The 12,616-nt window shown below is 41.6% G+C and overlaps 1 protein-coding gene across 5 annotated transcripts in view; it reads left to right on the top strand.

Annotated features, from left to right (window-relative positions):
- The window catches only part of SYK (spleen associated tyrosine kinase), a 54,713-nt gene that overhangs the window by 6,702 nt on the left and 35,395 nt on the right, over positions 1 to 12,616 (top strand). For 2 of the 5 annotated variants that reach the window (XM_055790873.1, XM_055790870.1), the window contains one exon: positions 11,032 to 11,478. In XM_055790873.1, coding sequence (XP_055646848.1) covers positions 11,065 to 11,478 — 414 coding nt within the window. In that variant the 5' untranslated portion in view covers positions 11,032 to 11,064. Of the gene's footprint in view, positions 1 to 319; positions 457 to 11,026; positions 11,479 to 12,616 lie in introns of those variants that run through there. The other 3 variants (XM_055790872.1, XM_055790871.1, XM_005239836.4) reach the window with 3 other exon arrangements.

Here is a 12,616-nt window from a genome sequence, read left to right as displayed (position 1 = left end):
TGATAGTGGTTTTGGTTTGGTCTTCACATGTTTTCACTGACTTTCATAGTAGAGTCTCTGCAGTACATAGAAGAGTTTTACTTTTTACTGTATTTCTGGAAAGGCACTAAACTTGGAATAAAACCAGGAAGAAATGTTATGTAACTCAGCTCAGTAATTCCTGAAGTATTCAGAGGTAGCTGTGGGCTCCTTGAGAAAGACTTCTGTATGTGCACCCCAACCCAAACTTTTTTTTTTTTTTTTTTTTAGTCTGCATTAGGAAGAATCGGTTATCTCTGTACTCGGTTGTCACTGCAGAGCCCACAGCTGGTGTTGAAGGTCTGTCTCTGCTCAAAGAACTTGGTTCAACCTTGTCACAGTGGGAAAATGGGAGAGTAGGGATGGGTCTGCCTGGAATAACTTGAGTGCTTTCCTTCAGATGCTCGCCTATCCACAGTGCTTCCACTGTTTTGTACGGTAGGTACTGATTGCAGTGCAGCACTTTGCCAAAAAGGCAGCAGACTTCCACAGAAACAATGCCATCTGTTTTAAGACAGAAATGTTTGCTTTGACAAGAGACATCTTTAGCCAGGGGCAATAGTTGCATATGTGACAGTATAAGAGTTGCCTGGAAAAGAAGGCAAGGCAGGGACTAGTAGAGGGTGAGGATGTGGAAGGAAGTGTTGATACTACTGTGTTGGTGTAATCTCTTTTTTTTTTCTCCCCATTTTTCTTAAAAAATGTGAAAGTCATAGGGTTGCTACTCCCAGGGAAAGAATAACTCTAATCCATATATGCCTGGCTTTTTTTTTTTTTTTTGGCTTTTTTTTTTTCTTTTCACCCCTACCCCCAGTAGCCTTCTAAGCTTTTCAAAAGCTCAAAGCAGAAGAACCTTTTTAGTGGAAAACTATGACATGTGAAAAGATTACCAAAGGCAGGAGAGTCCCAAAAGGAAGGTGTTGTGGGAAACAATAGATTCCTAGCATCAGTGAAGAATGGTTTTTTTAGTGCTCAGTGCTCCTCCATGATCTCAGTACAGAAACTTATATAGGAAACCACTGAATAACATGAACACTGTGCTGTTTTTTCTAAGCATCTGTTTGCCTTATAATAGTCAGTAATAGTATTGCCAGGTAAAGTAGTATTTCCTCTGGAAATATTTCAATAGCTAGAGTGCCTTCAGCAGTCTGATGATATCAGAATATCAGATGCAATTTAAGCAAGAGCATTTCTAGCACATTTCAGTGAAGATAAAAACATATGTCTAATTGTCTTCGGAACAGATAAAAATTACTCTGGGAACCAAATCCCAAGAACAATATTTCTGAAATAACTTTTTTTTTAAGCTAATAATAATTTCAGGTGTGCTTGTGATTTTGGTTTTTTTCCCAGTTCTTTGGATGAATAACTCTTTGATACAAGAGGGGAGATAAAAAAAATAAAGGGTTTAGGTTCCCTAAATCTAGTAGTTGAAGCACCAATACTACCTGTTCAGCAGGCATTTTTTAGTTCTAACATGGCCAAAATTCTGATGATTTACATGAACAAGGGCAACCATAGTTTTGTCTTAAGCTGAGAAAGGTGCTAGCAAGGCCACAAACTTTCAGAATCATGAGAACACGCAAAACCTGCAAGAGATTAGACAACTCCACAGGTGTTGCAGTGTTAATAGGTCTGGGCTGTGAACTCCCCATCAGAATATCTTCTGATCCCAAAGCTACCACATTCCCTATTTGTACCCAGACAGGCCTTAATTAAGCTACAGTTGTGTTAAAGTACTCATCAGCATACCCTAGCAGGAACACTCTAGTTATCCTAAAAGCAGTGCAAGAAATAAGAAATATCTAAAAGAAAATGCTTCTGAAACTGGACTGCTGCAAAGTAAAATATGGAACCTGGCACCCGAGACAGGTATGCCTGTTAAAAGTGCTAACGAGAGAGAGGTTAATGTTGAAGAAATAGTGAAAAAACAATTTGCTTAAAAACTAACAGATATGCTTTGTGTATCCATCAGCACTGGCCAGGAGTGTGTGTGGAACAACCGGTGAGCCTTTGGAGATGAAATAAGGCATGTCTTAGAGTGAAGTACTGGGAAAAAACAGTGCAGCATAATGCCTGGATCATCAGTAAAAGGATGCAGAGATCAGAGATGGCCATTTGATGATCGCATGAGGAAAACTTCTCATGAAGTGGGAGGAAACACATGGAGAAGGAGGCCCAAGCATGAGTGATGGAAAGGTTGTGGTAGGCTGTAAGTTGGTTAGAGATGCAGTAGGTGAAGGCTGAGACATTCTGCCTTAGGCATCAGTATACAGCCAGGGCACTTCCCTGAGGAAGAGACATGTTGGTGATCCCCTGTGTAATACCTTTCCCTCTAAGACAGGACTACACACTTCCCTTTCAGTATGATGAACAGGACACTGTTTGGAGATGTCACTGTCTACAAAAGTTGTAAAAATCATGAGTGCTACCAGTTGAATTAAGTAAGATTGAATTAAGTAAGATTTCAGATTCTTTCAGTAGGTCGGAAAGTTCACCGTAGTGTCCCAATCAAAATCTAGTTTGTTGGAACGACTTGAGAAAATGGTATTCTGCTTCATTTCCTTCCCTAATGACTTACTTTTAAACGTATACTATGTTCTTCCTTTATTTCTGCATACTTTTCTCATAAAAATTCCTCTCCTAAAGTCTGGATAGAAATTAAATCTTCATGTTTATTCAGGAAGCTAAAGAAGACATTTAAAGGCAATCTGATGAATCAAATTAAGACCACCATTCAGGTGATTTTAAAGGTTATTTTAAAGGTGAAGAAATTAGAATAGAGCAAGTGCTTAAATCCATTTTGTTTGTTCAATTACTATAAAATTCTAAATATCTGTTTTATATGTGAGACAATAACTATAGTTTTATAATAACTCGATGGTAATTATATCAGATTTTACATCAGCTCAGAGTATACCAATTAGATTGTACTAAATCTGGAAAGTACCAGAATATTTACATGAATACTACATGAAGTCACTGTCAAATTTATAGGTCTAATTCTGTGCATGCTTAACTCCTTTCAGCTTTTAGCTGTGTTACACAAGGTGAATATGTAGAAAATAATATTAAAATGAAAAATTGTGGTGCTATTCACATTAGCACACTTGATTCCAAGAGTTCTAATTATCAGGAATTTTAGGGAAAAAATGCATATTCAGATCGTTCTAATATTTTTTTTCCTGTTTATGACCAGAGAAGTGTTGAAGTCACAAGTTGTGTGTGTATTTTCAGAATTCTGTGCTGTGCAGTGAGCCTTTCTTATGCCTTTTGCATGCAAAGACACTTGCTCTAAAATTTTCTTTACTTTCATACATTGCTCAGAGACTACTACTTTGAAAAACAAGAGAAAGGGAAAAAATAGTTGTTCGAATAAAGAGCTTATGTTGACCACTGTTTCACCACTACCTGCGTTTTGATCTTTCGCCACACTTCAGTCCTTTTACTTATTAAATAGTTGGACAAGTAAACTAATCAATCAGCTGCCCTTGGGTCTTCTTCCACATTCCTGTTTCATCTTTGAAGGAGGATTCATACTCCTGTTTATAATTTCTTCTGTTAGTCAAGATCAGTACCTCAGTAACACTATGCTCACTTTTGAGCATATGAAACCTTTCAATAAAACAATTATTCTACCTTTATCCTTGTCTAAATATAAGAGATGAAAGAGGAGCTAGCTAAGGGTAGCAGTATGATCAGCATAGATTCTTTCCAGGTTACTTTTCCCAAGTTTTTCTCCTCTGTTTTGTAAGAATGTTACGCTTCCCTGCATGCATAAAATGTGTGAGATACTAAACTTTTGAATTATGTCTGGAGTACTCACTGTCTGCAACACTGATGAGGAAGCTACCTGAGGGGAAGTGTGTACCTAATTTTCCTATGCATTTGCATAGTTTTTTTTCCTTTCATATAAGATAACCATGATATTTGATTGCATTTGTAGCTTCCTTAAAAGTCAAATTTAATGGCTATGGGGAGAGTTGCACTTTAGACTTTATTTTACTGTTATACTCAAGTGCCTGTCTCAGGTAACCAGCCACACTTCCTCCAGCCATCTCAAGGGTAAAGCCTTACATTCAGCCCTTTGGGGACCTAATCTCCATCTTACAGCCTCACATTTGTAACTGTGCTGACTTGACAAGCCGAGCGTTATTTGTCCCCTGGAGGAATTGAGAGGAGAAAAGTGTGACTCCAAATACATTTTCTTCTACTCTGTTATTGATTCTAGAAGGGTATAAAACTCCTGAAAGGAAAGCAAGATTTTGAAAGTCCAACCAAAGAGAACAGCCATCTCAAACTCAGAAATTCTTCCAAAATAGAGAAGTTTTTAACCATCATCTAATGTTCTCCAGGTATATTAACTCCTTGTGTATTGATGGGACACTACATCAGTCTGACCATATCCTAATGTTGCTGCGTACTGAATATTCATATATTAGATGTGGTGGAGAAACCTTGTCCAAAATCCATCAACATTAACCTGTTTTTCAAAAGTAAATCAACTCTTTGTTGTCTGAAACTTTTATAAATAAATTGTGTGTGAAATCTAAGAGATCATAAGGATCCTGCTGCTGTTCTTCCAGTGATAACTGAGATACATTGTCCATATTTTATAAACTTTTTATAGCATGGACTTTCTCATCTGTATAAATTCAAGCTCCAAATGAGTCTTCAACAAATACCAGTGAAACGGAGTGAATGCTGTATCTCAAGAGCATTATTTAGGACAATAGAACATTTGCCTGTACTCTGAGTCTTGGAAATAGACATGTAGCACACCTAAGAGACTGTCTTCTTGGTTACCATCAGATAGATGCTTAGAGCAGCCAGAATCCAGAGACCACGTTTATGTTGTTCTCATTACAATGATATGTGAGTAACTCTAATTTAGGGCACAGGAAGCATGACTAAACATACAAAGTGTTACTTTTTCTCCCACATTTTGCCCCGACTGAGAACCACACAGCACATGTTGATAGGCTTCTGGGAGCTGGAGTGACTGTACTTTTACGTGTTTACCTTTTGAGAGGTCAGTTTGTAGGTATGATATGCCAAATCAAAGAAATCAGTCTTGCACCGGAAAACTCCTTTTTACTGCTCTTTCATTCACAGTGTTGGTTAAAGCTTCTACCAGGAAAACTTTAATCTCCTTATAGAGAGGTCTGTTGTGCCAAAAGTGCATTATTGGCCACAGTCTTCATCTCAGAAAAAAAGTCTTTATGATTCCCTTAGCTCAGAGCATCAAGCACCATAAAAAGGAGATGTATTTTGATGCTTTGTTGTGTCTGAATTTTACAAAAGAATGATGACTTCTTGAACAAATGTTCTGGGCAATTCAGGGGATATCGTAGGCAATTTGATTCTGCAGCTATGCAAGTTGCTGCGGCCAAGTAATTATCTCTGCTGGAATGAAGTCTTTTCACAAACTGGAGGTAGTGGTGTGTATTGCCCATGGCTGCTGCTAGCAGAGGTCATACTGTCAATAAGGAATCCAAGATGTCTAAATACAGACCAGTCACAGACACCTACTTCTTACTGCTCAAGACTCTACCATATGTATCATTCATTCAGAATGTTTTTATCTGCCCATCTGTGCCATTGTCCTGCTGGGGACCAGAGTCTGCTTTGGCTTTTGTGGTATTTCTTGGGCTTGAGAGAATTCTGAATTTGTTGTGAACTGCTAGATAACATTTAAACTATTTTTGCCTGTTTTTCTAAAGAAAAGGGCTCATTCAGTCACCATCCTGTCATGTTCTCCCTGACAGCTTTTTAAGTTTGGCCTAACTTCTCGGAGGAGACAGTCTGATGGATAGTCTTATCAATCATTTACAGGAATGAATAAATAAATGTGCCCAAAGGAGAACAAGCCAGCACAGCACCTCCACTGCATGAAAGCATGAGCTCAAAATGTGCCCATTTTTTCTAAGCCTGCAATCTAAATATGTAGCTGCAGCATGTGTTTCCCTGATACCCAGTAGTTAATGTACAAGGAGGAAGTTGAGGGTACTTGAGTTGGCGCTTATGAGAATTTTGGAAGATGGAGCAAGTGTAAGTCTAAAAGGAGGAGTCTGGGTTATTGCTTGAAGGCTGTAGTGTATGAATTCATAGGAAGCCAGGCCTTGTTCATGAAACAATTTGCTGTTTTAAGGAGAGCCCTGCACACTGTTTGTTAGTTGGAGTTCAAGATGAAAAGAAAAAGGGGATTGAAAGGAAAAATAGTTTTTCTTTTTCTGCAAGATTCTAGACAGAGCCTTCTTCCAAAAATTGGGTCTGATGGAGCAGTGCAACTTATCAGCAAAGAATGGTTGAACCACTTGGCCAAGGTGTCTACCCCTGTGCTGACACGGAGCTGAGTAACTGTGCCTTGCATATTTGCCAACAGGGCTGATACTTTTTCAGGATGAAGGAGTTTGGTTTTATGTCAAAGAGTGTGAAGAAGTGGACAGAACTCAATCTTTCTTTAAATAACTATACAGATTTCATCTCAATGGCTTTCACAGCAGTCAATATCTTTGGGGAATATTAATTAAATCCTTTAAAAAAATCTCTTATTTCTATTTCTTTGCCACATTTAAATACAACTTTAACTACTTAAAACTAGGTCACTCAATAAGAAGCAAAAAGCCCTTAAAAGAAAGGTCTTTAGCAGCAGTTAAATTTATGTATTTTATTTCAGCAGCACTATACTTGTGTGCAGAGATGGCATTTCCGAGTGCCTTGTTTTAGTTAAGTTCTGATTCAAACCCACAAACTCTAATTGCATTAACAAAGCTAACTATTGAATCTAGGCATAATATCCATAACTTGTCTGGTAGAAAAGAATGTATAAAGACTAAATTTGTCAAAACTTTCACTTGCAGAGTTAACGTGACTGTCCAGGATAACAGATTACTTCCTTCTAGCATAAGATGTGTCGTAATGGGCTTTAAAGGAAATTGAAGAACTGTGTGTAGAAGTGCAGCCAGTAGATTAGGAGAGTACAGGCCAACACCATGACATCTTAACAGGTCAGACAGTTGAGGGTCATTAAAATTCAAGCTCCAGCAAGAAGTAACAAGGACCGGTTCCAGTCACACAGTCTGAATGATGAACATGCAGGTAAGGAGCCTCCAGCAACATGCTGTATCTCAGTTCTGACTGGACAGATTCCAGCTTCACCCTTACTGCCGTGTCAATCCACAGGTGACCCCAGGGTGTGTAGTTATACTTGAACTGTTTTCAAATCTAATAGTTTGATAACAACAGCACTGCCAGAACAGCAGCATGAAGCTCTGCACTGTCCAGTTTTTTGAGCATTTAGTCAGATTTCCAGGTCAACATTTAAACCCCAATGAATGCCCTGTCATACCACCTTCTCTGCTTTCTGTACATGAGATGAGTAGTTCAGTTTAACTTGGTATGCCTGTACATGCTTCCCCTTTGGACAGTGCTTTGGAACATCTTTTAGAAAAGAGTGGAGAAATTTTTACTCGGAGGTGTTAGTCTATTGCTATGCATACTTATCACTTCTGTTTTGTGTGTGTTCTGTGACTTCTTAATGAGCAGATACGAGTTTTTCAGCATTTATATTAATACTCATAAATATGCTGAATTGACAACAGTGGAACAACCTGGTGTTACAGACTATACAAAAAGCATGCCACCAAAGAGAACTTCTGTCTGGGCAGCTCATTCTGAAGAGTGTATAGTGAATACTGAGACTAAACAATGCTCTGAGGAGTACCCTGATATGAAATACATCAATATCAAAATGAATTTTAATTTCAGTAGCCATCTCGGGATCTTTTGTAGCCAGGGAATGTGAGTTTCCCCTCCCACGTCCCCACGCCCCCACTTTTATGTTATTAGCTCTTAATTTCATTCTAAAGTTCTTTGTCCTTTTTAGATATGAAGGTCCTAATATTTTTTTTCAAGACTGCTGAAATTAAAGGTATGAAGAAAAGGAACTTCCATGAAAATAAGTTCCCACAGATAGAGTGTGGTGGCATTTTTCTGTTGGAATTTTGTTCACTGCAGCATTACTGAGGTGTTTTGAACGGGTACTGCAGTGTAGTACCATTTTTGGTATGAGAATTGTATGAAATTATTTTGGCCTTTTCTCCAAATTAGCTGTACAGTGCCAGTGAAAAGCCAGCATGGATCATTCATCCATCCATGCATCCAGTATGTTTGTGTCCAGGCTAACCTACCTACCAATATGTCAATGGAAACCTTCTGCAGTCTTAGGATTAACATTTGGCAGCTGTGATGTTGTGTTCCAGCTACCTCTGCTGTTGAGGACATCAAAGATTCATATAGAATAGAAATTATAGCAATTGTTCTTTTGTTTTAATTATGGTGAAACATGATTTCAGCTCTTTTCTTATGGAAAACCTATCAGCAAATCTGTTTCTCTCCATGCATTGTGACAGTGAGATTGAAGACTTGGAGCCTGCCTTCAAGGAACACTTTGTCAGAGGTGGGAAGATGTACATTCATCTCCTAACCAGCAGTATCTGTGGTGCAGAGTGGAGTAAAATGAATGACACGGTGACATGGGGCGTCTGAGGGAAACAAGTAAGCAGGAATGAAGAAAACGGGAGCTAGGGCAAAGCCTCCATGTTTGTAATGACTTTCAGATTAATAGAATGATAGAAACACTGAGGTTGGAAAGACCCTCGAGATCATTGAGTCCAGCCATAATCCTAACACTGCCACGCCCACCATGAAACTACTTCCCTAAGTGCCACGTGTACATTTTAAATACCTCCAGGGATGGTGACTTGTTTACAAGCCTGTTCCAGTGCTTGGTAACCTTTTGGTGAAGAACTTTTTCCTGTTATCTGATCTAAACCTACCCTGGCACAACTTGACGCCATTTCCTCTCATCCTATCACACCTGGGAAGAGACTGACTTCTGCCCTGTCTGTGGCAGCTGGCTCATGCCACCATACCTTATAGCAGAGCTGCTCTTCCCTATGGCTTCCTCAGCACCTGATGCCATGTCCTGCTAAGAGAGATGTGCAAAGTGCTGGAGTGTGTCTGGTGCTAGGAGTAGAAAACCCAAGCAAGCCCCAAAAGGCTGTGGGAGAGGGGAGGGAAGAGCTTCCCAAGGGCTTTCCTTGCAGGCTGGAAAGCAGTAGCCACAGCCCTGGGTCAGGACAGAGATGCGGGGCTGTGCCAGGCTGTGCCTCTATTTGTGCACCCCCTTGGGATGGAGAGCAGGACTGAAGGCATTGATCTCCTTCACACTCCCCAGTGCTCAAGCCAGGATGGGCAGGGAGAATTGGATGGGCCCTGTTGAGCTGTTGGGGAGCCCTGGGGGAAGAGCTGATATACCCAAAACCCTGACCCCCCATGCTTTCCCCCCCAGACACCGCCAGAGTAGCACAGGGTACCTGCAGGGGGTGGTCAGGGAAGACAGAGGAACTTAGTGGGAGTCTTCACCACTGCTGATGTCCCTGGCACCCTCCTCACACCCACAGTCCTGGGACAGGTGCCAAGGGCATCCACAGCGCTGTGCAGCCAGGCAGAGGGGAGAGGAGTGCTGGAAGGGGCTGCCTTTGCACAGTGTCCAGAGCTGCTTTTTTCCCCCATGCCAAAACAGGTAGAACAAACTGACAGTCCTGCTGGAGCCTGCATGCCTCGTGTGTGCGCCCACATGAGCCCTGGGCAAAATGTGCAGGGACAGAGCCTGCAGGTGCTGAAAAGCAATGAGGTCAGGAGCTGTCACAGCTGTTCCCCAGTGACATTACAGGGCTGTCTGGGGCTGCCCCGAATGGCTGCCCAGCCAGGAAGGCAGATGCCCCAAAGGGGGAAAGCCTGCTCCGCATGATGTTTCCTCTTGCTGAACTTCATTAAATTCCTGTCAGCCCAGTTCTTCAGATTTTCCAGGTCCCTTTGAATGGCACCACAACCCTATGGTGTTTCAGCCACTACTCCATATTTCTAATCTGTGAATTTGCTGAGGGTGCCATTGTCTACCCCCTTAATGAAGGTCTTAAACAATATTGGCCCCAGTACTGACCCCGAGTTAACTAGCCTCCAACTGGACCTTGTACTATTGATTACAGTTCTCTGACCCTGCATTATGTTACTGAAATAATGTATTTTGTTTAAGGAAAGCTGCATTTGTCTTCATCTGTTGAAGTCAAAATTGTCATTTTACATAGTGGTTTATGCAGAATCAGTGCTTGGTGGTGACTTACTGATGAAGACTGCCTTCTTCCTCTTCAGTTACAGCTTTCTTTTACAATTAATAAACAGAAGATATATTAGTGGATTAGTATGTGATCTTAAACCTTTTATTACAAACCAGATGAGTAATAAATAACATGCTGCACACAGCTCCATTTTGTAGGGCTGCACTAGCTCTGCAGCTTTGATATCTCCCTTCTTTGAGAAGGGAGCAGACGAGAAGATCTGCGCAACACTGCCTGACTGTGTCTTGACTACTTTTCCATACTGTGTGAGCCTTGTTCATTTAACTTGTCTGTTCCTTCCTACCACACCTCCTTTCTTCACATATTACAGACCAGTACAGGTATTTCTCTTCTGTTTCTTGACCCAAGCACAAGACACAACAGATCAGCTATGGTCCGCTGATGGGCCAAATCTGAACTAAGCAGTGGGCACACCACAGCTCTGCCTGTCTGCAGTGGCCAGGGAAGGTGTCAGCCTGAAGCACCGTGTGCCAAAAGGCCCTGCGTTAAGATGCTCATTCCTCAGTTGCAGTTTTGCACTATGGACCGTCCCTTTTTACATGGTATTCCATGAAGTCCTCTCTACCTGTGCTCATATAGCTCGGTTGTACACTTTGGCCATCTGCACATTGTTACTATACAAAGAGGGAAAAACTTTCTATTGGGATTTAGGAAGACAACTTCTAACAAGATAACAAAAATGTTATCTTCCTCCCAAAGCCTTTCAAAAAATCTGTTACCGACGTGCCATGTGTGAACTGCCATGTTACTGGTTTATCCTTTATTTTCAACAGATGCTCATGTCTCTGTCTTTGTTTTTCAAGTACAGGATAGTAAATTTGCTACTTGGAAAAGAGAAAACATGGCTTCCAACACAACGAACCCTGCTAACCATTTGCCGTACTTCTTTGGGAACATTACACGTGAAGAAGCCGAGGAGTATCTGATGCAAGGAGGCATGAGTGATGGACTATACTTGCTCCGCCAAAGTCGAAATTACCTGGGAGGCTTTGCCTTATCCTTGGCCCATGGAAGGAAGGTTCATCATTACACAATTGAGAGGGAGCTGAGCGGCTCATATGCTATTGCAGGAGGCAAGTCACACGCCAGTCCTGCTGAACTCGTTAACTATCACTCAGAGGAAGCAGATGGCCTTATCTGTCTCCTGAGAAAACCTTTCAGCAGACCACCAGGCGTTCAACCCAAAACTGGACCCTTTGAAGATTTGAAAGAGAATCTCATCAGAGAGTATGTCAAGCAAACTTGGAATTTGCAGGTAAATCCAGGCTGATTTTGCCATAAAGTGGTCTTTTGAGTTTGGGGAGAAAAAGAGATTGCCGCGTTTGTTTCCAGCTATTGCTGCTGCTATGTAGTATTTTTTCATAATGGAATCATAGCTGTTTGAGTTTTGAACACTGGGTGTTTTACCCCAAATACATGCAGTAAATTGGCCATAAGTGTAGTTTTCCCAGCATTTTACAAAGCTTAGGACTTTTATGATGTCTTAGGCTAGCATAGCCTTATGTGCCACTGCACTCACCTTTGTCATCAGATTCCCACATGCACCAAAAATTAATAGAGGTAAAGAAGAAAGTAAAGAAATGGTTTGTTTGGTTCTCACGTGGAGAACAGGAGAGGTGCCTGAGGACTGGAGGAAAGCCAGTGTCACTCCAGTTTCAAAAAGGGCAAGAAGGAGGACCCAGGAGACTACAGGCCGGTCAGCCTCACCTCCATCCCTGGAAAGGTGAAGGAACAGGCTCATCCTGGAGGTCATCTTTAAGCATGTGGAGGAAAAGAATGTTGTCAGGAGTAGTCTACGTGGATTCATTGAGGGGAAATCATACCTGACCAATCTAACAGCTTTCTGTGGTGGGATGACTGGCTGAGTAGATGAGGGGAGAATGGTGGATGTTGTCTACCTTGACCTCAGCAAGGCTTTTGACACTCACATAACATCCTCACAGGTAAGCTCAGGCCGTGTGGGTTGGATGAGCGGACAGTGAGGTGGATTCAGAGCTGGCTGGATGGCAGAGCTCAGAGGGCTGTGACCAGCAGCACAGTCCAGCTGGAGGCCTGTAGCTGTACAGGGGTCAGCACTGGGTCTAGTTCAGAATGACCTGGATGAAGGGACAGAGCACACCCTCAGCAAGTTTGCTGATGACATGAAACTGGGAGGAATGGTTGATACACCAGCAGGCTGCGCTGCCATTCAGCAGGACCTGGACAGGCCAGAGAGCTGGGTGGAGAGTAATCTCATGAAGTTCAATAAAGGCAAATGTAAAGTCCTGCACCTAGGGATGAACAACCCCGTGCATCAGTACAGGTGTTGACCTGCTGAAAGCCAGCTCTGCAGAGAAAGACCTGGAAGTCCTGGTGGACAGCAAGTGGACCATGAGCCAGCAGTGTGACCCTGT

The sequence above is a fragment of the Falco peregrinus genome, chromosome Z (genome assembly GCF_023634155.1).
Source record: "Falco peregrinus isolate bFalPer1 chromosome Z, bFalPer1.pri, whole genome shotgun sequence".
NCBI classification, from domain to species: domain Eukaryota; kingdom Metazoa; phylum Chordata; class Aves; order Falconiformes; family Falconidae; genus Falco; species Falco peregrinus.
This window is presented reverse-complemented; position numbering and strand designations above follow the sequence as displayed.